The 27,471-nt window shown below is 51.3% G+C and overlaps 1 protein-coding gene and 1 long non-coding RNA gene across 3 annotated transcripts in view; one reads left to right on the top strand and one right to left on the bottom strand.

Annotated features, from left to right (window-relative positions):
- Positions 1–1,410: 1,410 nt before the first annotated feature.
- On the bottom strand, positions 1,411–8,746 carry LOC121158274. Its single transcript, XR_005884177.1, has 3 exons — positions 8,617–8,746; positions 8,300–8,468; positions 1,411–1,611 (listed from the first exon to the last, which is right to left on the bottom strand). It is a non-coding gene; the product is annotated as an uncharacterized LOC121158274 (long non-coding RNA).
- A 2,053-nt stretch (positions 8,747–10,799) lies between these two features.
- Positions 10,800–27,471, top strand: part of KCNK5 (potassium two pore domain channel subfamily K member 5) — a 38,085-nt gene continuing 21,413 nt past the window's right edge. The window contains exon 1 of one of the 2 annotated variants that reach the window (XM_040983313.1): positions 10,800–11,342. In XM_040983313.1, the coding sequence (XP_040839247.1) occupies positions 11,157–11,342 (186 nt within the window). In that variant the 5' untranslated portion in view covers positions 10,800–11,156. The other variant, XM_040983314.1, reaches the window with a different exon arrangement.

Raw genomic sequence — 27,471 nt, 5'->3', positions numbered from 1 at the left:
ATCACACATTGCTTACCACACAAGCAATGGGTACTCACGGACAAAATGCTAGAAAACACACAGAAATATAACCAAGGGAACGAAAATCATTCTTCTCCCTACCATTCTTCTTCCCACCAAAGTCGTGACCCCTTTAGGAAAAAACATCTTTCCAGATATTTTTCTTTCTCTTATTTCAATATTTGAACAATTCTGATGTCCCTCTTGGTTCTAATGTGTTTGTTCATTTGTTAAATTCTTTTCTTTGCTTTTTATTTTTTATGTGAAAAAAATTTATATGTATTCATGGTAGATAATGTGCTATTTTGAAATATGTGTAGTATCCAGTGTGGACCAGCCAAATCAAGCTCACTAATAAATGCATTATCTCATGCACTTACCATTTATTTGTGGAGAGACACCAAAAAAAAAAAAACCAAAATCTTCTCTCAGCAATTTCTAAATACAAAGGAACTTCAGAAAGTTCATGAAAGGGGGGGAATAAAAGACAAATCTACTCGGGTACAAAATCATTTTGAATTTGTGCATGGTTTATCTGTATGTGCGTGTGTAATACACATTTTCCATGAAGTCTTTAAAGACCTCTTCTATGCAAAGATTTCTTTTTTTTTTTTTTTTTGGCACTAAAATAAAGTTATTTTAACTCTACTTTTCCACAACTCTTTTGAAGTATCCTCACATATAATACACTGTTATTTGCCATAGTCAGCAAATAAAGGGGCTGGCATTGTGGCAGAGTGGGTTCGGTGAGTATAAGTTTGACGAGTGTTAGTTCGAGTCCCTACTGTCCTATTTTTATTCCCACTCCTTGCTAATGCACCTGAGAAAGCAGCACAAGAGGAACCAAATGCACGGCTCCCTGCACAACACCCACATGGGGAAGCCAGGTGGAGTTTTAGGCTGCTGGTTTCAGTCTGGCCCAGCCCTGGCTGTTGTGGATACTTGGAGAGTGAGCCAGATCTCTTTCTCTCTCTCTCTCTCTCTCTCTCTCTCTCTCTCTCTCATCACTCTCTCTCTCTTCCCCTCTCTCTGTTAGGTTCCTCCTCTCCTTCCTTTTCTCTTGCTATAACTCTGCCTTTCAAAAATATATATATTTTTAAGTACATATATAGTCAGTAAATCATTATTGAGTTCCAACAATGCCAGGGCCTGGACTAGAGGCTAGGAATCCAGAGACGAACCATCTAATGCAGGAGAGAGATCCCAAGCAAATCAGACTGCTCTCTGATCCGCCCTTGTGACAAATTCCTCATGAAGCTAAGGTGGAGAGGCACAGGCTTCCTAGCACAGAGTCCGGGATGGAGAGAAGTTCCTAAGGGCTGCTCCACCAAGGAGTAGGGTTGCCAAGACAGGGCGGGTGTTTGGAGAGATAGAAATGGAATTCGAGAAGCAGAGCTGACTCACGTATTCGCTGTGGTCGGCACACGTCCAGTCTACTGTGCCAGAAAGAGCTCGTGAAAATGGTTTTATTTCGTTTGCTGTATAGGAGTGAAGTAGTCGTTTTTCCATCCGATGATTGTTTACAGCTTTGTTTATGTTTCCGTGGAATCAGAAGCTGCTTCCTTTTTTTACTTGTTGGACTCCTTATTTACTGGAGCATTAAGTCCTTGACTGTAAGGTAAATCAAAGATATATTATCTCAAAAGTGCAGGAGAAGGGGGGGAAGAAAGAGAGGGAGGGAGGGTGAGAAAGAGGAGAAGGGGAGTGAGGGAGGAAAAGAGGAAATAGCATATTCTTAGAATTGTGTCTATGAACCAAATTGAGCAGCTGAAACCAGAGAAAAATAAAACATTTTAAAAGAAAATGTTGGAAATTATTTTAAAATGCAAAGGAAAAAAATAAACTTTAGGTTGAAGAAGAAGCTTTCATATATAATATACATGCTATGTATATTATATAATATAATGTGTATGATATATAATTCTGGAGGAAGGTCTCCTCGAAGGCAAGCTCATCTAGGGTAATGAAAGTTCTGTGGTCCTGGCGTGAAGTCCCGCAGAAGTGAAGCAGAGAGGAGGGACCAAGGAGACAGAAACAGATGTGAGCAGAAAGACGGCTGAACTTGGAAGCCATCGTATAAATGTGTTCCCTCCTCCTATAAGCACTGGGGGGAAAAAGTTAACAAGCAGTTTATTTAATCTCTTAAAAATGTTATTTTTAAAACCACAATAACATATTCCACTTTAAAATTACTAACATCTGGAAATGAAGAGTGGTTATGGTCATACACCCTTAGGAATGATTCAAAGGCCAAATTTATATTATGTATGTCTTAACCACAAATGAAACCATAAAAGCACCAGTTAACTAAGTGGGGGAAAATTAGCCAAAAAAAAAAAAAGTTAACAATTTTTATTTATTTATTTGAAAGGCAAGTTACAGAGAAGGGGACTGAGAGAGACTCACTGGCTCACTCCCCAAGTGGCCTCAATGGTTGGGACTGGGCCAGAAGGAAGTCAGGAGCACAAACTCCATCCATGTCTCCCATGCGTTTTTAGGGGACCAAGTACCGGGGCCATCTTCTGCTGCCTTCCTAGGCATATCAGCAGACAGCTGAATCAGAAGTGGAGTAGGTGGAATTCAAACCAGCATCTATAGGGATGCTGGCAGAGGCTTAAACTACACTGCCGCAGCACAGATCCCCTAACATTTTTAATATCATCAATTCTGTGTTACATCTTGATTTGTCTCATAAATGCTACAAGTGCTAAACTGTTTTGTTTTTGTTTCTGCTGTTGGATTGAAGCAAGAGTCAGGTAAGGGCCATAAGGTAAGTGATGGCTGTCTTTCAAATGCTTCATCATCGATAGGTTCCAGAAGTCTCCTTCAGGCGCCTTCAGCGCTTCCGTTTGGAGACACGTGAGGTCTGCCTTGTCTCTCCTCTGGGGGTGTTGATGGCCTCTGGTGGTCACTGTCTGAACAGTAGTCCATCATGAGTTGGTTGGTTTCCTGACAGCAGGTAGAGCAGGAAGAGCAGCATACTAACTGTGTCTTCCTGGAGGATGGGTCATGGGTCATCCTGGACCCCTGTCTTTGTAGCAGCTCCAAGTGCTGGTATTTCTCTATCCTCAGTGAGGAACTGCTTCTCCATGGACAGCTCCACTTAGCAAAGAACATGATCTGTTTGGGCTGTCCTGGGTGCCCTTGCTAGGCTCCAGCAAGTGAAAGCCTGGCTCTGGGAGTCCCAGGACCAATAGGGGATAAGGCCACTCATCTCCTTGAGCCTCATGTGAGAAATGGGATAATGACAAAGGTCTCCGTTTGGGAGCTGAAATTCAAAAATGCTATAAAGTGATGAGTTAGGAGTCAGTGTTGTAGCAGGGTAGGTCAAACTGCTACCTGTGAGCTGTACTTTCTCTACAGGTGCAGGTTCAAGTCCCAGGTGCTCTGCTTTCCAAGCCAGCTCCCTGATAATAACCTGGGAAAAGCAGCAAATAATTGCCCAAGTGTTTGGGCCCCTGCCGCCCTATGTGGGAGACCTGGCTGAAGCTTCTGGCTCCTAACTTCAGCCTGGCACAGGGCTGGTTGTTGCAGCTATCTAGGGAGTAAACCAGCTCTTGTCTCTCCCTCTTTCCCCATAGCTCTTTAGATAGATAGAATGCTGAGTCAAGGCACAGCTCAGGAGAAGCACATGGTCACAGGAACTCCTACCACGGTACTGCTTCCACTTGGTCCTTCCATGCCCTGAAAATAAGGTGGATAGTGAGCGTCCACCGTCAGGTCCTATAGATCAGGCCAGCATGGGTCTTGCTTTGAGGATAAGAAGGGGCTAGGCTGGTTTGAGGACGGGGGTGCTCATGACATGAAATGGATGCACTGTGTGCTGTGAGACCCCTGAGAACAGGGGTCCCTAGTAGAGCTCCACACCCGTGGTGCCTTGTGAACTGCCATACCCGAACAGCCCAGAATACGCATTCAAGGCTCCTGAGGCCAAAGTCCTGCGTGTGCTCAAACTTTGCTCATTGCACGGTTGCTTCTTGGCTGTGGGCTCAGGAGGCAGATATTCCAGGAATCTCGCTCCCTCCTTCCTCTTGGCATCCTTCTCCTCCTCCCCCACCCTTCCCTGCCCCCCTCCCACCCAAGCCTAGGGCCCCTTGCCCATTGGGTGGACAAGTGCCTAGTTGTCTCTAAGATCTTTATGTCCCTCAAAAAGTCATGCTAGAGCCAGAGGGGGCTGTGCTGGGTGTTCAACCATGGGCTTAAACGAGGCCTACTGTGGGTGCAGCCAGAGGGGTGAGGGAGTGAGGACAGGCAGGCTGGGTGTGAGCAAGGGGTTCTGGCAGATTTCTATTGGGACCAAACTGCAGACGGCAGTAGCTTCTGCAAGCAGCAGCACAGACTGACAGAGCTCTGCGAGTAGGGCCAAGGCCCCACGTGGCAAAGCCGTCACTCCCTGACATCGCTGAGTCATCCCTGCATTTCACTACCACCGCCCTGGACTCCCTCCTGGCACCCTTCATCTCACCCCTGGATGGTGGCCACTTCCTTCCCAAAGGACGCAGCTGTCTGGGTTAGTGCTTATAAATGTACCACCAACTTACATTTACTTAAGCAAAAAAAAAAATATATATATATATATTGTTTATTTAAAATGCAGAATTACAGAGAGAGGAGAAACAGAAAGAGAACAAGATCTTCTACCAATGATTTACTCTTCAAGTGGCCACAGAAGCCAGAACAAGCCGATCCAAAGCTGGGACCCAGGAGCTTGCTCCAGGAGGTCTCCCATGTGGGTGCAGGGACCCAAAGACTAGGGTTGTTGCGTTCCCATGTGCATTAGCAGGGAGCTGGATTAGAAATGGAGCAGCCAGGACTCAAACCAGTGCCTACGTAGGATGCTGGCACCACAGATGATGGCTTTATCTGATATGCCACAGCTCCAGCCCTTTAAACTTACTTTCGTTGCATACACCCAACACCTGGCAGTCTGGGAAATCCCACAGATGTTTTCTACTATAATGTTTTTTAATACCTAAAGTAAAAAGCACCATAATAGCCAGCAAACCAATTATATAAAAATACCAGCATCAATATATTTCCTAAGAATAAAAAGTGCATATGGTAATACCAATACTTTTGAATGAACGCCATACCATAGAAGTTAGCACAAGAGTCAAACCACAGACATAACTTTGAAACAATATTTTGAGAAAAATAAAAGAAAAGCTGATATATCTGCCAGTGTCTCAGGGGCTGCTAAAGCCATGTAACCTGAGTCCTGCAGTTGCTACTGTGGGTAATGCTAAACTCCAGAAAATTAGTGCCAACCAAGATGGAACAAGTGTTTGCACCCAGGCTCCTGGGGTCTGAGTCATACTCACAGAATTCTGTCCCACTTGTCTCTTCCTATATTCCCAGCAGGCCTCATTCAGACACTACTTAATGCCTAGGACAGCCCCACCTGGCCCCAACCTGGCTATGGCTGAAAGACATACATTATCCAGAGGCAATTAGCCACTTGTCCAACCAAATGGGCAAAGGGCCTGAGGACTGGTTGAGAGGGAGTGATTACAAGTTTGATCTCCCCAGGCCCCAATCCAGCTCCCTGCTAATGGATTGGGAAAGCAGCAGACAATGGCCCAAGTCCTTAGGCCCCTGTAATCACATGGGAGACCCAGAAGAAATTCCTGGTACCTGCTTTGGATCAGCTCAGCTCCAGCTGTTGTGGCCACTTGAGGAGTGAACCAGTGGATGAGAGATCTCACTCCTTCTCTTTGTAATTCTGCCTTTCAAAATGGAATAACAATAATTTTTTTTTGAAGTCCCAGGTTAGAAGAAACTAAGAAGAAAAGGCGAAGGAGAGTGGGTCCTGGACAGGAGATCCAATAAAGGGGCTTTTCCACTCAGTGCAAGGGTCCCAGCTCTATCCAGAAGCATTGCCAAAGGCTGTCCTCTGAGCTGCTGAGTGCCAGTCCTGCTGGCACTAACAGGTTCACCCAGGCCTGGTGCTGCCACACAGCTGTTCAGGTGCCTAAGCTGGCTGTCAAGCGCAGACAGGCAAGGCAGTGACTGTTGGCAGAGGGAATGTCCTACGGAGAGCCCATGTGTCCTTGGAGATAGAGATAATGCTGCTGCCGGCTGGATGAGAACAAGTGGGCTCAACGGGCAATGATGGCATACACTGTGGATCACCATCCTGCCTGCCCTCTGCTGCTGTCAGCAGGTGGAAGGCCAGAGGGAGACCTGCGCCATCATCGCCTTCACCACAGGCAGGTGAACTTGGAAGACAAAGAAGCCCCCGCCCCCTAAGCTACCCCAAGCCATCAGAACCCACCACACTGTTGAATACCATGATATCTGGGGAGGGAACAGCCTAGATTAAAAATCTGTAGTCGGCCTTGTCAAGCTGGAAGAGGCAAAGGTTAGGGACCTCACCATGGAACTGGGTTAAACATACACTGCAGAGTGTTTGGTGAAAAAAAAAAAAATCTGGAGTATGTCCACAGTTGCATTTTTTTCTCTCCAGGGAAATAACCATAGATCAAAGCAGTAATTGAAACAAACAAGTAAAAGGCTGGGAATCACAGATGGAGAATGTTCATCTCCTTCCTGGGATTGCTAAGAATTCTTGGGGACAAGATGAGGTGGAAGGTAGAAGAATAGTTCTCAAAATGGTGCAATTTCAGGAACCAGTGATTGGAGAAGAAAGATTCAAGGCTAGGTGCCATAATTCACAGCCTGTGGTGTTGCTCTGAAAATGACCCAGGAGTGGGAGTAGCTTCAGCTGACCTCTGCAGGGAGGGAAGCAGGGCCTCTCTCTTGTTACGGAACTATTTTCCCTGGCATGCGGCCAAACAGTAATGACATTTTGATACGGACATGTTCCCTTTTTTGAAGAAAGTACCTCGAAACAGCAAAGGAGACATCTCTGAAATCTTGGAACAATTCAGTGCTTGAGCTCTCTCTTCACCTGGGACAAACTCCTCGGAAGCCTGTCCGGCCCTTGTGCCAGGGACAAGCAGCTCTGTTGGCAGGGGACGGGACTATGTGGCCGGCAGGCCTTTAGGAGACCCGCAAAGTCACTTGGTCTGGCCCTGCCGAGGCAACAGCAGGTGGGATTTGAAATTCAATAAGGTTCATTATAGAGTTGATAATTTGGTACAGCCTGTAAATGGTGTTATAAACATTGCAATTGCCCTTGGCAGAAAAAAGGTTCTCCTCCCCTGTGGGAATAACTGAAATCTGGCCAAGGTCAAGGCCCAGGCCATGCTTACCTAACTGAACTGTTGTCATTTAGCCATAGCTCTCTCCCTGTCAAGGTCCAGCTAATGACTGTAGTTTTACATTTCTTCAGTTGAATCTACAAGGTCTGCTTTTTACTATTTGCTTTGCGGTGGCAGATAGATAGCATAAAATGACTGACTGAGCTGTTTCCAAGTGTGCAATAGTGTTGTCTAGCTGCACATGATTGGGCTTCAATTATTCCTTTCCTTTCCAAATACTTATTTATGTGAAAGGCAGAGTTACAGAGAAGGAAAGACAGAAATCTTTCCAGAGAGCTGGGTTGCTCTGAAGCCAGGAGCTTCTTCCGGGTTTGTCATGTGTCATGTGGGTGCATGCAGGGACACAAGCACTCGGCCAATCTCCGCTGCTTTCCCAGGCATATTAGTAAGAAAATGGATCAGAAGTGCAGCTGCCAGCACGTGAACCAGCGCTCATCTGGGATGCGGACACTGCCAGCAGCAGCTTTCCACAAGGCACTACAGCTCCACCCACCGCCACCCCTCCCTGTTCTGAAGCTTTTCATCCTGTGCACCTGGCCCTCAACATCCCTTCCCCTCTTCCTCAGATTCCCAGAAATCACCATTTGCCCTACTTTCTGTCTCTGCATTTCACTTCCTCAGATCCTGCACAGACATGGAGCCATGTCATGTGTATCCTTTTGTGACTGGCTTATTTCACTCCAGATTTAACCTTATGGTAGCAGGTGTCAGCGCCTTCTTTTTGAAGGCTGAGAAATACTCCATAATATGTCTACACAATTTTCACGATTTTTGGAAAACTTCATGGCTCTGTGATTTTAAAACATTATTTACTCATTTTCATTTTATTTGAAAGGCCGAGCGATCTCCATACACTGGTTCACTCCCTAAATGCCTGGAGTGAAACAGTAGGTCAAAGTCAGCACAGAGATCTACATCTGGGTCTCCCCTGGGGGAGCCAGGGACCCAAGCACTTGGGCCATCAACTGCTGCCTCCCAGGGTGCTCATTAGCAGAAATGCTGGATTGGAAGTGATGCAGTCGAGGCTTGAATCAGCACTCAGATCTGGAATCCAGCGCAACCGGGTCTGCGTTTACCTGACCAAAAGGATCACTTCTTGACCCAAGTGAGGGGAGAAACAGGCAGCTGAGAAGCCTCCTGAACCAGCATGCCCTTGGGCAGTAGAGGTCAGTTGCTCTGCCAGTTTTCCCTGGTGGAAGTGAGGGGCGTCTAATGACCGGCAGTTCAACTACGCACACGCTGGCCCTGCGGAACAGGAAGCAGTTAGCAGCCATGACAAATATGCATAATAGTATGGAATGTGAGCAAATTATCAGAAGGGATTTGCATACCCATCCCACCCCTAGAACTTTCCCTTTTGCATCCCCAGAGTCTATGATGTCTCAACACTCACCCGTTTCAGTAGAGTTGATGCAAGGGCTCAGAGAGAAAAGGGCTGCAGCAAAGGCAGTTCCTCCAAGGCTGCTGAGAGGGCGTGGGGGAGGGGAGAGAAGGCAAAGAGAAATTCTTTCAACAGGGGAGGGGGACTAAGCAAGGGAGGGCAGCAGGAAGGAGGAGGAGCTAAAAAAAAAAGGAGGCGGGGAGAGGTAATGGGAAGGCGAGGGAAGAGATAACCCAAGAGAATGAAGACAGCAATTAAGAGAACAGGTGGAACAGGCACCGTGCTGCAGTAGGTTAAGCTGCCACTTAGCAAGTCCACGCGTCCAAGTGCTCCATCCGTGAAGGAGCTCCCTGCTGATGCATCCTCAGAGGCGCGGACAGCTCCAGAGCTGGGGATCCTGCCTCGCACGTGGGCGACCTGGATGAAGCTCCCAGCTCCCGACTGCTGCCCCAGCTGGTGTGAGCCTGTCGGGAATGAACCAATTGAAAAAAGAGGTTTTTTTCCCCTCTGGCTTTCAAATAAATAAAAATAAAAGAAAATTTTAGAGGACACAGGAAGTAGAGGCGCAGACAAGATGAAAGAAGAGAGAAGCCAAAAATGATAAACATGTCTAAAAAACTACTCATCTCTAACCATTCTGCAGTCTTTTTGTGAGGCAGTGAGAGCAAAATAGGAAGAGGCCCTCCTTTATTTTCTTAGGAAAAGAACACAGACCGGAGGTGGGAGTGGAATGGCAGTTTTCCACACAAAGGGAGAGCCCCTGGTCTCTCGGAGCCCCGCCATCCTCCACGCCGGCGGCAGAGGTCATGTACACACAGCGCACTGAGAGGACCAGGCGGTCGCTGGGGCTCTAGCAGGTGTGCAGGGGTTAAAAGGGAGGGTCGATGGTGGTGGGCTGGAGGGTGGTGGTGTCCAGAGAGGACCACCTCAAGGCCTTTCCCAGGGTGAACCCTGGAGGGGAGAGGCAGGCTTTCTGGGGTTTCCCAGCGTCCGGGGGCTCCTCCTCCTCCTCCAGGCCTGCGTGTGGCACCATAAAAGACACAAACATCCACCAATTCGGATCAACCCTGCAAACAGCACCGTCAGCCCTTCCACACCAGATACCACAGATAACCTCTTCTCCCCCAAGAAGGAACCGTCCTAACTCTTGCTGAGTTAACACCCACCAGCCCTCCTTCACGGCCATGAAGATGCACAACCTAGGGACTGCAGCCACAGGGTGGGGGGTGGGGAACACCTGTACCCACAGAGCCCAAGATTGGGCAAAAGGACTGTGGTCACCCAGCGCTTGAGTCCGTGCACCTCTCCAACTTCTGCTGCTGCTGCTGCTGCTGGTTAAACGTGTGCAGCCCCAAACCGCTGGCTGCACAGCCGCTCTGCTATGATGCATAGCAAGAGGAGTTCCAAAAAGACACTCAGCCACGGGTAGGGAGTTGAGAGAGAAGCTGGGCCCACTCCTGCACGCCTTGGCGGCACGGCGGGCGCATTCTGGAACGAAGCCCACCCCTCCCCCGCCTTCCCCTCCGGCTTTTCTGAGCCCCGGCGGGGGAGGGGCGGCACGCCCTGGTTAGTAGGCTCGGGAACGGGGGTCAAGGCGGTGTTTCCGGCGGTCACGAACTGTGTGTGTGCGTGCGCGCGCGCTGCAGCCGCGCTGCCCTTTCCAAAGCCAGCCGTCTTTCAGGGGCAGGTGAGCACGGCGCGGGAGACGGCTGAAACGCTTTTTGTTGGGGATAGTTCCTGTTATTCTTCTCTAGCCCCTTTCCTAGACCCCTTTCCCCAGGTTCTTAGGAAGGTGTGTGTTAAGACAGACTGAGCATCAAGTTTTCCTGGAAGAAACACCAAAGAAACATTCAATTACAATAAAAATAACAACAGCAATAAATTCCTGTCCTCTGTCCTAGTGAATACACCAGCACTAATAACACATCTTGCTCCGGAGAGCGCTGCCCCTCCGGCACTGCGGTGAGCTCTGGGGGTCCGCGGCGTGGCTGGACAGAGCAGGAGAAGCGTCCCGGCTCGGGGCAGCGTGCACCTCGCGCCCACTGCCCGGTCGGCCGCGGGAACCGGCGGGAGGGGGCGTGCTCTAACGCGGGCCCGCCTCCTCCTCAGGATCCAGGGCGGGCCGAGCTGAGCGCGCAGGGCCCCGGTTAAAGAGGCGCGCGGAGGCGGGCGCCGCGCACACTGCGTGTGGCGCGCGGAGAAGCCGCACACGTGTCTCCCGGAGTCGGGCGCTGAGTTCTCCCTCACGATCCTGACGCCCCGTGGGCCCCTTTGGGTGCTCGCCCGCCCCTGCCCGCGTGAGTGGGATCCCGCCTAGTTCCTCAAGCTCAGTAGCCAAACTTGGCCGAGCCACTCGGTTCCGAGGAGCGGCGCTGTGGTGTGTGTGGGGTGTGTGGGGTGTGTATGTGTTGGAGGGTGGAGGGGTGAGAGAAGGAGCACTGCGCATGCGGAGCTCCAAATTCAAACAGCTGTTCCCTGAGGCCGGAGGGCGGGCGGACCGCGAGCCGCTGGGCTAGGGGAGGTTTTCGCCAGGGGCTGGCTCCTCGGAAGTCATGGTGGACCGGGGCCCTCTGCTCACCTCGGCCATCATCTTCTACCTGGCCATCGGGGCGGCGATCTTCGAAGTGCTGGAGGAGCCGCACTGGAAGGAGGCCAAGAAAAACTACTACACGCAGAAGCTGCATCTGCTCAAGGAGTTCCCGTGCCTGGGTCAGGAGGGCCTGGATAAGATCCTGCAGGTGAGCCGCTGCCTTGGACCCCGACAGGCACCCTGGGACAGCCGCAGCTCCAGACCGTAGGTTCCCACGGTGGGGCTGTGTCGCCCGCCGGGGCCCCTAGGCGCGGAGAGCCCAATTTGTCGGAAGAGAGCGCGCACTTGGGTTTGGCTCCTGGGCGACCTGGGTTTCGCCGTGGCGGGGTGTGGGTGTGCAGGCGGATAAAGGCGTTTATCTTTCCTTGGAGACGCTCCCGGAGTCCTCGGAACGGGGCTGGGTGCCACCCCTCGCGCCTCTGCCTCTGCTCTCCAGGGCTGGTGCTGCGCGCGCCGGCCAGAGCTGTGGGAAGGGTCCTCGGTTCTGAGCCTGGGCAAGGAGAGGGGTGGTAGAAAGGCATGGGGTGAATGCTGAGGGGCTCACTGGCCAATGGCCGGTGGCTGGAATGGCGCGCGGACTTCCGGGAAGGTATACTCCTGTGGGCATCCCTAAAAGCTGAAGTTCAAACTTGATCAACGTGGGAGGCTTGAACGAAACCGGATAGTCCGGAAGGTGTGGATGGGCGACATGGGGGGGGGGGCTTCCTGTGCTTTGACGGAGAGTTTTTTGGGTGCACTAGCCCTGCAGGTGGCCATGACCTCGCAGATCAGTTGGGGGTTGATGGCCTTATCTGGGACCTAGAGAGGAGATCTTTCCAGCTCCGTTTCCTGAAGGCTTAGCATCAGCTCCACCCTTCTCAGTGGATGAAGCCAAAAGGGATGCCTGGTGAAGAGCATTTTATTCACAGCCGCTGGAGTGACCTTCATTTTTTCGGATCCCATCTACAATGTGAGCAGGAACTCTCACTGATTCCTTCCTCTGGCCCCTGGCTGCTGGGAGATATAGCCTGTCACTAGTGGTCCCACCCTTGGGTCCGCAGATACGCAGCCAAGCTGCCTTGCCAGGCCTGTGGAGACTTGTCCTCTAGGGAGGTGGTGGACGGGAAGGTCCAGGCTGTGCAGTTCTGGAGGGCTTGGCCCAGAGAGTCTCCTGCCTGCAGCGGTTCCCCCTGGATATTGGAGACTGCGATGCTGAGAATTAGCATCAAGATATTGGGAAGATTGGGCTGAGAATAGCATGAGTTGGTGATGGGGGGTGGATGCCCCAGCTTCCTTCTGGCATGGCTGGAAGGCGGGGGGGGGGAGGGTCTCTTTATGATTTTCCTGGAGGAAACAATTGCCCTGGAGAACCGGAGCTTTTGTTTGGTTTGCCTCGGACTTTGTTTGGAGCAGCTTAGACTGGGAGTGTGATAAAACCCTTCGCTGCCCCCCAAACACTTCCCTCTTCATTGGCTCCTCCTCCGCCACTGCAGGGGAAGGAAGGAAAGAATTCAAGGCTGGATGTGGGAAAATAAACTTCAAAACACAAGGAGCAGGGAAAGGGGAGGGGGACAGACGTCCAGAGGCTGGGCAGCCGGCTGCAGCTGCTGGTGGTGGTAGTGGTGCTGGTGGTGGTGTCCACGCAGCTTCCTTAAGGTGTTGGAACAAACAAAATGCCTTTTATTCGAGATCCTGCTCAGTCAGTCCACAGCTAATCCCCCAAGGTAGGCAGGTAACTTAGAGAAAGGATATGGGCATTAGGCCAGTCTGATTTAGAGACGATTATAGTAAGTTCTTGAACAACAAGGTCCTGTCCCCATTCCTGGCCAGAAAAAAAAAATACCCCACCCATGTCAAACCAACCCTAACTGGGTAAGTCCCCTCCCTACAGAGGAAAAACCCAAGAAAGGACTGCAGACCAGTGGAAGCTTTCGCTTGCGCCTTTTTTAGTTTGCAGAAATCTGCTCTGGTCTGTGACTCCAGGCACCTCCCTGGGCCTCAGGAAAGTGGTTTAAAGGAAGACAGAAGTGGTCAAAAGTCTTCTTTCCCATTAAGAGGCTGCTTGGGGTTTCCCACCCAAGGGTCCAGGACCCTTACTGTAGCTGGTTCTGGTGAGCACAAAGGAGTCCCTAGCTAGGAATTCCTGAAGTGGGAGCTGGGACTCAGCCAGGGATTTGAGAGGGAAGAGGGTGCGTTCTGGATAGGGGGGATTTATGCTGGAAACCCATACAGCTCTTCAGATGCGTGAGAAAGGGAGTTGACTCCCAGGGTCGTCAGGTGCTTCCTGCCCTACTCAGGCTGTAGTTTGAACTCAGGCTCACATAGGCTGTCTTTTTGGCCTTGGGGACATGTGGTCACCCACTTTCCTGCCTGCAGAACCATTTTGAAGCGAAGCAGAGACTCCCACAGAGGAAGTCCCAGTGAAGCTACGCACCTGCTCTGGTATTCTAGCAGACAGCAGAGGTGACTTGGCCATTTACCCCTGGAGCCAGTGAATAAGGGCTTGGCTTTGGGTGAGGCTCCAGTTTCCATGTCACTGCTAGCCACAGGTGAGCAGTCTGTGGCTAGCCTTGGTTGGGCACTCAGCTGAGCCATGGTATCTCAACCTGTGTCCTTGTCTACTCTTGACAGTGATCACAGAGAAATTCTGTTGTCAACACAGACACTGCATCGCCAGGAGGGAGGGCTCCTGCAGCTTCACCCACCTTTGGCCTCCCTGCTGGGATTGTTGCTGTGTCAGTGAGCTTACTAAGCTGCTCCTCTGGACTCTGCTCTGCTGGAGAATAACATTTTCTATTTCCTCCAGAGCATGCGCTGGCATGCAGGCTTCCGTGATGTTGGCCAGCTCACCTGGCCACTCCTGCAGGACTGTGGCCATGTGACTGTCCCCGGTACACCTCTCCTTGTAGGATTCTCTTTCCTCTCCCCAACCAACTGGAGGAAAGGAATGACAGCTCTTCTGCCTTTGTCTAGCTTGCAGTGTTTATAAGAAAGGGAGGATTAAGAGGCCCCTTGCCCACAGACCACTTGGAAGAAGTGTTCTCTTGCATTCTTAATGGACTCTTGATGACCACCCCTAAAAAAGGGGATTGTGAAAAAGATGATACTGCTCGCCTACAATTTTGTAATGTAGTTAGATTTCACATCTCGGTGTGATACTTTCAAAGTACAGCAGAAGTGAATTGGTAAACCTCTGCTAAGTACTTACTTTCCCCAGGCACTGAACAAGGACATAGAAATACTGGATATTGGGCCCGGGTCAGTCTTGCTGAGATGAAGGATAAATAAACCCTCTTTGGAACAAGATAGAGGACATGGCCTTGATATAGGTGCCCAGGAGGGTCTCTTATTTTCAGATGACACCTTCTGTCTATTTATTGGAAGGACTGAGGGTGAACAAGAGAGAGACTGCGCGATGTGTGTTTCTGTCCAACTGATACCTTCTCCAAGTGCCCCCAGCAGCCCCTGGCCCAGCATGAAACTAGGAGTCCATAAAGCAATTCCAGGTATCCCACGTGGGCAGGGAAGAAGATCCTACCAAAAGGATGGCAAGTTGTCTGTCCTTTATCCTAAGCCCGGGTTTCTTTTTTTTTTTTCTTTTTTAAAGATTTATTTGTTTTTATTGGAAATTCAGATATATGGAGAGGAGAGACAGGAAGATCTGTCTGTTGATCTACTCCCTGAGTGACTGCAACAGCCAGTGCTGCGACCGTCTGGAGCCAGGAGCATCTTCCGGGTCTTCCTTGCAGGTGCAGGGTCCCAAGGCATTGGGCCATCCTCGACTGATTTCCCAGGCCAAAAGCAGGGAGCTGAATGGGAGGTGGGGCCAGCGGGATTAGAACTGGTGCCCATATGGGATCCTGGCGAGTTCAAGCCGGGGACTTTAGCCGCTAGGCCATGGGGCCTGGCCCCCAGGGTTTTTGATGTGGTTCTGGATTTTCCTGTCACCCCAGGGCTCGCCTATGCTCTGGTGCCCCAGATGACGCTTTTGTGCTTTGGGCCACTGATTTAGCTGAGCTAGCCTGAAAGCCTCTTGACTCCCCTGGCCTCCCCCGTAAAGTGCAAGATGAACCCCTTTCATTTCCTGTGTTTTTCACACTATACTGCACGTACTGCTGTTTGTCTACAGTGGCAAGGCATTTCTGACCTCCTGTTAATAACACATGGCCTCCTCCCCAAATTGGCAAAATACAGCCACAAGCCTACGATGACATTACATCCAGCCCAAATGCTTAGAATGGGGCGCATCGAATGATTTGGAGAACTAAGAGTTAATCAGAACATTTTTTTTTCCCCTACCCCAGACACACACCCTCTTTGTGTTAAACTTTGGTGGAAATTGTAAAATGGACTGGTCTCCTTAACTGCCTTTGTGAGCCGAAGGAAACACAATGGACCTTTTGATTATCGGGACTTGGAGGCCTCCTCTGTCCACATCGTTGGTTTGAGCTTCAAATGCAGCGTGGATAAGTTGGGTTCCTGTGAGATAATGGACAGCAGAGGCTCCTTCCTGGTGGCTTCCTTTTCTTGTTTGTGTTAACTGTTCTGGGTAGAGTTTTAATAGTTAAAGTGAGTATTTTAAATTGTTTCTGAGAGCTTTACTAGAACCCTTAACTGTGGTTACAGGTGGCACAATAATGGTGAAGAGAATTGCTGAGGGTGGAAATTTGCACATGTTGAAAGGCACCAGTGAGGGGGGCTCCTTCCAGGAGGGGGTACAAAGGAGGTGATGATTGCTTCTTCTAAGTATTTTCCTGGGGTTTTACCCTATTTATAGTCTGGTGTTTAACAGCAACACAGTCCTCCGGTTTTTGGATGCTGTACTTGGCTGGCCCTGAGCTCAGGCCAGAGGCTTTCATCTCCAACTTGGCTGTTTGCTCTCGGATGGAGTTCAGCCTCTGAACTCGGGAGTGGGGGCTGGCATTGGGGTTGGGAGCAGGGAAGAACAGGCTTTGGGGAACTGGGGAGTCCTCAGGCCCCTAAAGAACCGGGAAGAACTGACTGTCAGGAACTGGGTGATGGTGTGGCCCCTCTGTTTCTATGACTTCCTTTCCAGAGTGGGGAAGGGGACAGGTGGATCTCTTATGGAAGATGTCTCTAAGTGCCCTTGTACTTGGAATAAGATAGAAGGGCCTGGCCTGTGCAGGCTGCCCACAGATGGCAGTGTGGCCAGGGAACAGGCAAGGGTCTCTTCAGGGGCTGCTTCAGGGGCTGCTGTAGCTGGAAGATTGATGATTGGAGCAGTTTGCCTGGTGGTCAAGGGGTGGCCTACTGAGTAGGACTTGCCACATAGCAAGAGCTTAGAGTTAGCTGATACCAGCACTGTCACTAGTGGGACGGGGGTGGGGTTGGTGGTCCATGCACATCAGTATCACAAAGAATCAGGAAGTTCTTCCTAAGGTAAAAGCAAGGTCCACTTGAGGGTGGGGAGGAAAAGAAACCACATAAACACAAAATTTGCCATTGCATCAACTTTTAAGTATGCTGAAGCATATGGTTTAGTAGTGTCAGCTATATATATTCAAATAGCTTTGAAACATATCTCTAGAACTTTTCCCTCTAGCAAAATAAGCTAGACCCATTCAAAGGCTGTCCTTTTGCCTCTCTGCCCCACTCCTGGTAACTAGCTTTGTCGTTTCTGCTTTTATGAACTTGATGACCTCGATGTCTCCTGTGGGATCAATACAGCATTTTTGCCTTTTCTTGTATCAAATGATATAACTACTGTGGAAATACAATGTGGAGATTCCTCACACCATTAAAAATAGAACTACCATGTGCTCCAGCAGTCTCACTTAACACTAAAATTTTTTCAACTTTTTGATTTATTATGCAAAAGGCATCAGAATCAGACTGTTTTTTTTTTTTTTTATTGCAAAGTCAGATGTACAGAAGGGAGGAAAGATCTTCCATCTGATGATTCACTCCCCAATTACTGTAACGGCCGGTGCTGTGCCCATCCGAAGCTAGGAGCCCGGAGGCTCCTCCGGGTCTCCCATACGGGTGCAGGAACCCAAGGCCTTGCGCCACCCTTGATTTCCCTCCCAGGTAACAACCAGGGAGCTGGTTGGGAAATGGAGCTGCTGGGATTAGAACTGGTGCCTATATAGGATCCTGGTGCGTTCAAGGCGAGGACTTTGGCCAATAGGCCATACCCCCGGGCCCCAGAAAGAATTCTCTTTTAAGTACTTACTTAATTGCAACTTAGAGATCTTCCATCTGCTTGTTTACTCCCAAAATGTCTGCAGTGGTTGGGGCTAGACCAGGCTGAAGTCAGGATCCAGAAACTCCATCTGATTCTCCCACCTGGGTGGCAGGGGGCCCAAGTGAGGGCAGGCACATTAGTAAGGAGCTGGGTTAGAAGCAGAGCCGGAACTTGAACCCAGGCTTGTCGATATCAACACGGGGACCAGATGTCATCTTCATAAGAGAGGCAGATTTACAGAGAGAGAGAGAGAGAGAGACAAAAAGATCTTCCTTTGACTGGTTCACTTCCCAAGTGGCCGCAATGGCTGGAGCTGAGACAATCAGGAACCAGGAGCTCTTCCAGGTCTCCCAGTTGGGTGGGTGCAGAGTCTCAAGGCTTTGGGCCATCCTCAGCTGCTTTCCCAGGCCACAAGCAGGGAGCTGGTTGGGGAGTAGAGTGGAGTAGTTGGAAAAAGAACTGATGCCTATATGGGATCCCAGCACTTGAAGGGAAAGTAGCCATTAAGTCCTTGTGTTTGCTTCCCAGCCCCTATTGCCATGGTAGTATTTTAACCCTTGAGCTAAATGCCAGTCCCTCTAACTGCTTTTTCAAAAAACCGCCCTGTTGGTTGCAGGCATCCTCTTGCCTCCCTCCAAGTAACCAGGGTTAGAGGAAACTGCCTTTCTGGGTTTAGCCAAGGAATTTGAACTCCATGAAAGTTTTGTTTTGTTTTTTTTTGCAATTTCAAATTAGTGGAGTGAAGACGACATTTGAGACAGCCCCTTCTTCCTTTACAGTCCTTGACAACTTCAAAGAAGTGCAATGTTCTCTTAACAGTATTTTCTGTGGGCTGAGCCCTTCCCCCATGCGTGTTGTTATAAGGATGCCTCTTCATTGCTCCTTGCGATGTGAGAGAGTGTGGGTTTTTTCCCAACCTCCACCGAACCCCGAAACCCACCCCCCCCCCAGCTTTCAGTTAGGGCATCTATCATGAGCCCATGGGAAAGGCAGAGTCTGGGTGCTTGGCCTAGCTGAAGCTGTTCCCTGTCCTGTTACACCCGTTTGTATAAAGAGCCACTGTGCTGCAGACCTACAAACCTCTCCTAGACTTGGGCGACGTGATGGGGTGAAGGGCGGTGAGGGAATACAGAAGAAGATGGTAGTGGTGGGGGGGCTCCCTTCTGGCTGGATGTCATTTGTGTATAAGGAAGCCTCTGAAACCAGAGGGGAGGGTCTGTAGCCCTGGAGAGCTCAGTGTAGCTGGGGAGAGGAAATTAGGCCATGGACGGGAAACCAGGGAATGCACTGTGGAGTGCCGAGTGATGGGTGGCAGATGGTAGAGACTGGAGAGGTGTCTGAGGGTGGGAGAGCTTTGGAGGATTTGGTTTGTGCTTCCTGCTGCTTGTAGAATCCCTTGGCCTGTGGGGGAATCTGAGCAAGACGCAAGACCCTGAACTGGAGGAAGGAGAGGCAAGGAGTGGTTATTTATGAGACTGGTATGGGCCAATGCACCTGAGCTCCCAAAGTGTGCACCGTGGAGAGAGAAGATGGGTGCTTTGTTGTTGTTGGTTGTTTGTTTGTTTTGCTTTTGGACTTGAAGAAGACCAGCTTGAGGGATAAGTAGTGTGGAATGCCTACTGTGTGTGATCTGTCTCCTTGAACCAATGCTGAGGGATGGGTATGTATTACTACTATTGTCCTTGCATACAAAATTGTGGAGAACATGTCTATACAGCACAGTAGAGCTGACATTGAACTCCCCTTGCTAACTCTGCACGCTTACTTGTATCTGTGAGTGGGTGCAAGCAACTCCTAACTGAGCAGTTACCTGGCTGCAGGCTGAACCCAGGGCATTATCTCAACGCTTCATAGATGCCATGGGCTGTAGCACTGCTGTGTAGCTGAAATGGGCATTTGAACCCAGAGTTCACTCAACACCACTTGGCTCCACCATGGACTGTGTTGAAGGCTGAATATGTAGGGAACAGGGGCACCAAGATGGGAAAATGCAGGGCCTGTGTGGTGCTCAGCTTGCGGGATCCAGAACATTATGACCTTGATTTTCTCTTTTCATGTGTGAAATCGGATAATAGAACAGTGTCTCCCTCCTGCCATAGACACCATATGAACCGGGAGTGGCAAGTGTGTGTGTTGCGTGGTCCACTGTACATTAACTACTGTGGCTTCCATTTCCCATTTTCCTGCCCTACCCCCCCTTTTTTAAAGAGTTATTTATTTTTATTAGAAAGGCAGATTTACAGAGAGAAGTAGAGACAGAGAAAGATCTTTTATCAACGGATTTATTCTCCCAATGGCTAGAGCTGAACCAATCTGAAGCCAGAAACCAGGAACTTGTTTTGGATCGCCCATGTGGTTGCGGGGTCCCAAGGCTTTGCTGTTTTCCCAGGCCACAAGCAGGGAGCTGGATGGGAAGTAGAGCAGCCAGGACACAAATCGTTGCTCGCATGGGAAGCCGGCACTTGTAGGCAGAGGATTAGCTCTTTGAGCCATTGCACAGCCCCTCCCTGGCTCCCACGTTCCTGATAGCTCTTCATGTGCTAGCTCTGCATTGATCCTGGGTCAGGAGGTGGGAGACAGGGAAGATGCTAACCCACCATGTCCTTCCTGGTGACACATCCCTCATTGTTTATACCCATAACCCTACTCCCCAAAAGAGTACACAGCCAACCCTTAGACATACGGAAGTTTTACCTCTAATTTCCAGGCGTTGGTTACATATCCTTGTATGGAGAATTCCTGGATCCAGATGGCCTCAAGGGCCATCACCTACTTACAGATGGTGGCCACCCAGTGTCTGGGGTCAGAGTTGAGCCTTCACTGGGGACAGGCACTGCCTGCTGCTGCCCAGAGGGCCTGTGGTGGCTGGGACTCTTTGAATTTGAAATGTGTGTTCTTTGTCCTCTCCTCCATCTAAATATTTGGGTTTTCCGCTGAAACATTTCGGCAGGACTGTGTACTTCTGGCTGTTGTCCCTCCCATGCCCCAGTGTAATCTGGCTGCAGCCGCTCAGCTGGGCCCTCGGATCTGGGAGAAAAGCCACGCCGGGCTCAGCGCTGCTTGCTGCAGGAGCTGGTGACGGGCCCTGAGGGCTGCCTTCTATGCCTTGTCGGGTGGGGCTGTCTGTGACTCCACACTGGAACCTCGCCTGAACCACTGCGTTGAGCTGATGAAAGGCTGATTCTGACTTGTAGTCTGTGACATGTGACCCCCCTTCAGCCCTATCTCTCTGAAGTCATTCATTCCTTCATTCAAGCAAGCTTAGTGCGCCTGTCCAGTCAAGTCCAGCTTGACTGCAGGAGGTCTGTGAGGCCAGCAGCTGTGTCTCTCCACCCGTGAGTCTACATGACCAGGCTTAGTTCTTGACATGCTCAGTGGATAATATGAGTTCTAGTGTTGCTCAGTGATCCGTTGTGCCTGTGTGCCCAGCAGTGCACCAGGGTCGGGGGGTGCTTCCACGTGGACATCCATCCTGGAGGGGCAGGGCCTGCTGCAGGATCTGGGCAGCGTGAGTCCACACGCATGAACCAGGCTAGACTCTAACTGTGGGTCCGTGAAAGGGGGAGGCTAGGTAGCCATGATTATAGTTAATTCCTGTTTTCCCCTTCAAGCCTCATGAGGTGGGACTTGGACTAACTGTTTTTTGGAGGTTGATTGGTAATTCCCTATTTATGGGGTTTTGTGTGATAATTTGTGTTGGGCACCTTTGAAGTCCATTCTCGTAGTTTCTCTCTCCCTCTCTCTCTCTCTTTTTTTTTTTAATTTATTTATTTTTATTGGAAGGGCAGATATACAGAGAGAAGGAGATATAAAGAGAAAGATCTTCCATCTGCTGGTTCACTCCCCAAATGGCCACAACAGCCAGAGCTGAGCTGATCCGAAGCCAGAAGCCCAGAACCAGAAGCTTCTTCTGGGTCCCCCATGTGGGTGCAGGGTCTCAAGGCTTTGGCCCATCCTCGACTGCTTTCCCAGGCCACAAGCAGGGAGCTGGATGGGAAGTGGAGCAGCTAGTATAAGAACCAGTGCCCCTGTGGGATTCTGGTATTTACAAGATGAGGATTAGCCAACAGAGCCATCACACAGTTCTTTATAGAAGAAATGCTTTGCTGTCATCTATAGTCCCCACACTGCTCTGCAGCCCACCACAGCGTGTCCCTCCTGTCTCCCTGCTTGGCCCTTCCTGTCCACCATCTCCGCCTGCCCTTGTCTCCAGCCTCCCACTACCACCACCATTCTGCCTTCTTGGAGATCAGCTTTGTGATAGGAGTGAGGACCCGTGGTACCCATCTTTCAAGTCACCTCTGGGGACTACTTCCACTTCTGCCACTTGTGAAACCCCCTCCTCCAGCACCTTGCTTGATTTGAACATGGCATTGCCCACCCACCATGGAGAGGAGAAAGGTGGTGCAGGTCACATGTGGGGCTGGGGGCTGGGAGGACGGGGCCGTGCAGTTTATACTGAATTAACCTTGAAGACAGCTTGCTATAATGCCCCTTTGGGCGGGGGCAGGGGGGTGGTGGCTGCTTTCAGAACTCACTGCTGTTCTGATGAGAACCCATCTTCCCATCTCCCCTCTCCCCCGACCCTAGTTTCATGAACGTTCCCTCATTCCCCTCCCCACCCCACAAGTCCTCATGGGCTCTGTGAATAGCTGGAAGCAGCCTGGATCTCAGCTTTCAAGGATCTGTAGGTCTCACACTCAGTCCGTGTTTCCTAAGCATATATTGTTATTTATTACCTGTAGACTTTATGCCCAGTCCTGTCTGAGGACTACAGCACGGCGAACGAGAACCCTGGGCCCTGCCTTTTATGGACTTTGTCGAGAAGGCAGGAGGGCAAGTGCAAGAGCTGGGGAGGAAACCGCACACAGACCCTTCTTGCCTTTTTTTTTTTTTTTTTTTTTCTGCAGGGCCTCTGAGCAGGTGCCAGGGAAAAACCCAGACTGTTTGTAGAGAAGGGCCCTCCCTGGCTGATAGCACCATGGCACGAGAGAGCAGTTCCCACCCCTTGGCCCATCCTGCAGTGGGGGAGCACAGGAGGTGTTGGCAGGGTGTTGCCATGGGCAGCTGGGGAGTGCATGACATGACCTAGTCCCCTAAGAAGTTTGCAAATATGCAGGACTTGGCTCCCGCACGCACCCTCCCCTGACACACACACACGCACACACACCCCTCTTGCCATATTCCCATTCTACAAACCCATTCATCTGAGACCCTTATTGTGTTCCCTCTGTGGGACCTGACTCTGGGAGATCTGGCAGCCCAGTGGATATCATCCCATTTACTCAATGGGAAAACAGAGGGGCTGGTGTGGAGTGATGAGGCTGGCGCAGGACCAAGGTCGAAATGATGTAGCAGCTCCAAGCTCTGGAGCGTTCTTTGCTGACCCATAACTGAGCCCACTCCTAAGCCTTTTCCGAGTTGTCTTTGCATCAAAAACTGCTGGCACTTGTATTTCACGCAAACTCCGGGCCTGTCTGGTTTCCTCACCTGCCCTGGGATCCTGGGCTGCCTGGGAGTCTTTGGAGAAAGAGGCAGTAGGTGGAGAGTGCGGTAAGCCGGAGGCTTAGAAAGGAGGATGTTTTTCTGGGCCAACCAGAGCCTGGGGCTGAGAGAATCTGCTGCTGCTTCCTGCTCTCGGGAGCCCTTCTAGCCCTGTGCTTAGCTGCCCTGGGAGTTGCAGGCTGGGTTTAGAAGCTGGCAGAGAGTGCCTCATGCTCCACTATCTGCAGTCACCCAAACCGTGAGGCTGCAGGGAGCTTCGTGGTTATTTAATTGGCCTCCAGTCTCCCAGAGTCAAGGCCTGGAGTTTAGATTATATAACTTGTCCAAGGTTACTCTGCTCACCAGGGGGCAAGGGTGGAGGCAGGGGAGGGGGTACAATAAAGGAGCAATTAGAGCTAAGTGGGGGGTAATTAGGGAAGGCTTCTTAGAAGCAGTGGCCCCCAAGAGGATGCTGCTTGGTACAAAGGTGCTTGCCGTCCCTCCTAACAGGTGTCCTGGTCATCCCAGACCTCCAGGAACTGGATAGCTAACCAGGTCATAACCCTAAAACACACACCCTTCCCCTGTCTTCTGCCCCAGACGAGGAGCCAGGGCACTGGTGGTGTCATGGGTTTTCTGCTGGTTGCATGACTTCACCATCTTTGTGGACCCCTGCCCTTGATCCCAGTGGACCTCCCAACGGACTGTGGAAACCCTCTCGCTAGGGAGAGGAGGCCTTCCATGACCCTACGTTGGGGTAGCAACGTCTCAGCAAGTTTAGGTTGAGTGGTAAGACATGACTTTGAGGGGGGTGGAGGCAAGGACAGATGCACCTGCCACCTAGGGCACACGGAGTCGCTGCTGTGGCTTTTTGACACCTCGGTTCCCCATCCACGGTGAGAGACGGGCACAGAGGGACGCGTCTTTGCCTGTTGTTTTGCAGCTGGATCACTGAGTCCTGGTCGTGCAGCCTGCTGCTTGGACCCAGGCCTTTTGAGCACAGGACCACAGCTCTGGGAGAGTTGCCTGTTGCTCAGGTGCCGTAGTGTCTTCCACATCACTGCCAGCCCGAGGTCATGTCACCCTGCATACCCTGGACTTCGTCCACACCCAGGAAGTGCCCTGTGCACTTGCCTGCTGGCCCGGAGCCAGGCACTGTTTACTCTTGGGGGTTCTGACCCTCCCCTCCCCGCCACCTCCGCCAAGCACCTCTGTTTCCTGATCATATTGACTTTACATAGATTTGTTTGCCGTTTTGAACATAAAACATTTTAATGCTCGAAAATCTGGGCTATATAAGTGGGTGCTGCCGCTCACCCCACCCGTCCTCCCCCTGCCACTCCATTCTTTTTTTTTATAAAGATTTATTTTTATTATTTTTTATTGGAAAGGCGGATATACAGAGAGGAGAGACAGAGAGGAAGATCTTCCATCCGATGATTCACTCCCCAAGTGAGCGCAACGGGTCGATACTATGCCAATCCGAAGCCAGGAGCCTCTTCCAGGTCTCCCACGCGGGTGCAGGTTCCCAAGGCCTTGGGCTGTCCTCGACTGCTTTCCCGGGCCACAGGCAGGGAGCTGGAAGGGAAGCGGGGCTGCTGGGATTAGAACCGGCGCCCATATGGGATCCCGGGCGTGCAAGGCGAGGACCTTTAACCACTTGCGCCACCACGCCGGGCCCGCCACTCCATTCTTAACAAACAGGTGCCTGACCTTGGTTCACCACGTTTGCCCACCCCTTGCCCCTTGGCAGGTCCGTGGGTCGGCGGGGGGACCCTGAGGCTGAGAGCCACCAAGAAAGAATCAGGGAGATGGCAGGGAGGCGCAGGGGCCTCTTAGCTGTGGGGAGTTCTGTCAGAGTCCGCACACAGCCTGCTGTGTCCTGGTATCCCCCCTCTTGGCCTCCCCAGAGGCAAGAGACTGGGGAGGACTCTAGTGCTCACTTTGGGAAGGGAGCAGCTTCATCTCCTTTCTCAAGGGGTCTGGAACAACCCTGATAATTGCCCACCTGACAAGGCACAAATGGGTGGTGTGCTGCTTGGGGTGTGGGGGCTGGCCCGTGCGCTTGGCCATTGCTTATAGTTGGAGTGCACTTGTGTTTACTGTGGAGTTCTTGCTCCTCTCCAGCCCCCCTCGTTCAGCATGGAGGTGGGCACCTGTCCATAGAATTTTACAGGGAAGAGAATGCACGTCCCATCCCTCCTGTTCAAATAAAGCTCACCTCCCAGGGCCGTGGAATGCATCCCGTCACTGTTGGCTTTGGAAGGGTGCCTTCTCGGTGTCCCAGCTCCCCACCACACGCCCAAGGGAGAAGTGCTGAGTGGGGCCCTGCCGCAGGAGTGTCTTGTCAGCACCCTCCTCCCCCACCTAGGGGGAGCAGGAAAAGGGAGGGTGCCCCGGTGAGCAGCTTTTCAACACCCACTGCCAGCCCCCTCCCGCCCTCCCCCCTGCCCTCTTCCACTGCCCAGGCTCCAGCCACAGTCCTGCCGCTCAGTGCTCCGTGTGTTGTGTTCCCCACCACTGTGGGGCCCAGCAGCCAGCCAGGGTCAGCTCACCATATGCTTGGCAGCTGAGAACTTGATCACAAAGGCATGTGTCAACTGTGTGTCCAGCACCGGCTTAAGGGTTACGGGACTTCAATGAGAATTATCAGACAGCCTTCCTGCCTTGGATATGGGTACGACCCTAAGGTTTGGGGAGGTTGCTGCCTTGCAGTGTGGGTTCAGGGTCATTTGCTGCTCTAAGAAACAGGTGCCTATAGGCTGTGGCTATCAGGGGCCGCTCCCTGGACCTTGAGGTTGCCTGCTTTGGTGTCTGTCATTCTTCCCCAGTTAGCATCCTCACTGTAGATTTTTGCCTTGTCCATCCTTGCCCAGCAGCTTCCCTAGCTCCTACTCACAGCTCATCCATTGGATCCCAAATCCAGCACCCTCTCAGGACAATACATGAAGAGCATGCCTGAAGCTGTCTTTGCCCTATATCCCAGCATCCCTCAGACCCAGAGGAGACCATGCCTGGACAGGTCTTCCTTCTTACCGCCCAGCAAGTGTCCTGAAACTGGTCACCCCTCCCTGGCCCTCGTGTGTACAGTGTCCTGCTGGCCTAGGACACTCTGTTCCCTGTGGAGAGGTCAATAGTTTGCCTTGGCAAAGTGTGTGTCAGCATCCCCCCGGGGTGTGGGTGAGGTAGGGTTGGGGAGTGTGTGGTAGCCCTTTCTGGACTCAGTGAAGACTGTAGGACCAATGCAGGGTAACTTTGGACGCTGGGAAAACTTGGGGGTGCTGTTGTGGATAATTCTGTGTCCACATGTCCCAGCTTCTCTGTCGGGGCAATGTGGTTCAGCCTTTCTCCACCTGCTGTGCTGGGGGCCCATTGTGTGCAAGGCCTTCACCTCTCTCCTGGGCACGAGACTTCCGGTGGCCGGCTTCCTGCATATGCACATACTCCCACAGTCGACAGCTTCTGAATTGGTGTTGATTGATGAGGCTGATGGGCTCTGGAGTGGCATAGAAGACCCTTAGACTGGGGCTCCCCTAGGCTTAGAGCTCGGAGTAGGGCTAAGTGGAGATGACCCAAAAACAACTAGGGCATGAGTGGACATGTGGAAGGCAGGGAGGCTAGCCACAAAGTGTGTGTCTGTTAGTGCTGAGTCACAGAAACTTAATTTAAAACCAGAAGCCAGGCAGAAGCCAGGCAGGTGCTGAGTCTGGGGGTGATAGGGTTACAGATGGCTTTCTTTCTCTTCCTCTGCCTCCCACATTTGCCCAGGTAATGTGCTTGTATGACTTTTGTAACAAAGAATTCAGTTCCTTTAGGGGAGAGATAATTTGCATCACTTCCCACCCCCTACCCCGCCAAGATTTGTTTTTTTATTTATTCAAAAGGCAGTTACAGAGAAAGAGAGAGAGAGAGATCTTCCCTCTGCCGGTTCATTCCCCAGATGGCCACAGTGACCAGAGCTGGGTCAAGCTGAAGCTAGGAGCTTCTTCCAGGTCTCTCCCACATGGGTGCAGGGGCCCAAGCTCTTGGGCCATCTTCTGCTGCCTTCTGGATACTCAACTTCCTCCTCCAGGCACCAGAGCAGCCCATGGGGGCCCTTCAGTTCAGCTCCCAGGGAGGCAGCATGACTAAGGAAGGGTCCCAGGGACTGGTGACATGGGAAGGCTTTGATCTGCAAGTTTCTGCCCGGGAAGAGAGGACAGGCTCCCTAACCCCGAGCTGTACCCGATGTTTGTCCGTGTCCTTCATAAGGCCTGCTGTGCACCAAGTGCCCTGTGAACCCACCAGGATTGACACACATGGCAAGCAGTGACCACGGTCATCATCTAGAGGGGGGAATGTATCATATGCACAGTGACCCCGGGGCTTGGAACGATGTGAAGGTGCAGGGAAGGCAGAGACCCTGGCTGGGGGGATAGGTCAGTTACCATGCCCATTTCAAAGTGACTGGTTGCATGGGGCACGCAGGTAGAGAGCAGAATGTTCTCTCTTTAGGGTTCTAACCCTATACCAGGCTTTAGTATGAGCTGAAGCCTTTCTTCCTGCTCTGCATTGGAGAGCTGACAGCCTTGGTGCTGGGGGGCTGGTCTGAGACTCCTTCTCCCTCACA

The sequence above is a fragment of the Ochotona curzoniae genome, unplaced genomic scaffold (assembly GCF_017591425.1).
Source record: "Ochotona curzoniae isolate NIBS_2020 unplaced genomic scaffold, NIBS_Ocur_1.0 contig_3819, whole genome shotgun sequence".
Taxonomy (NCBI): Eukaryota; Metazoa; Chordata; class Mammalia; order Lagomorpha; family Ochotonidae; genus Ochotona; species Ochotona curzoniae.
The sequence above is the reverse complement of the archived record's forward strand: the minus strand, read 5'-3'. Positions and strand labels throughout refer to the sequence as shown.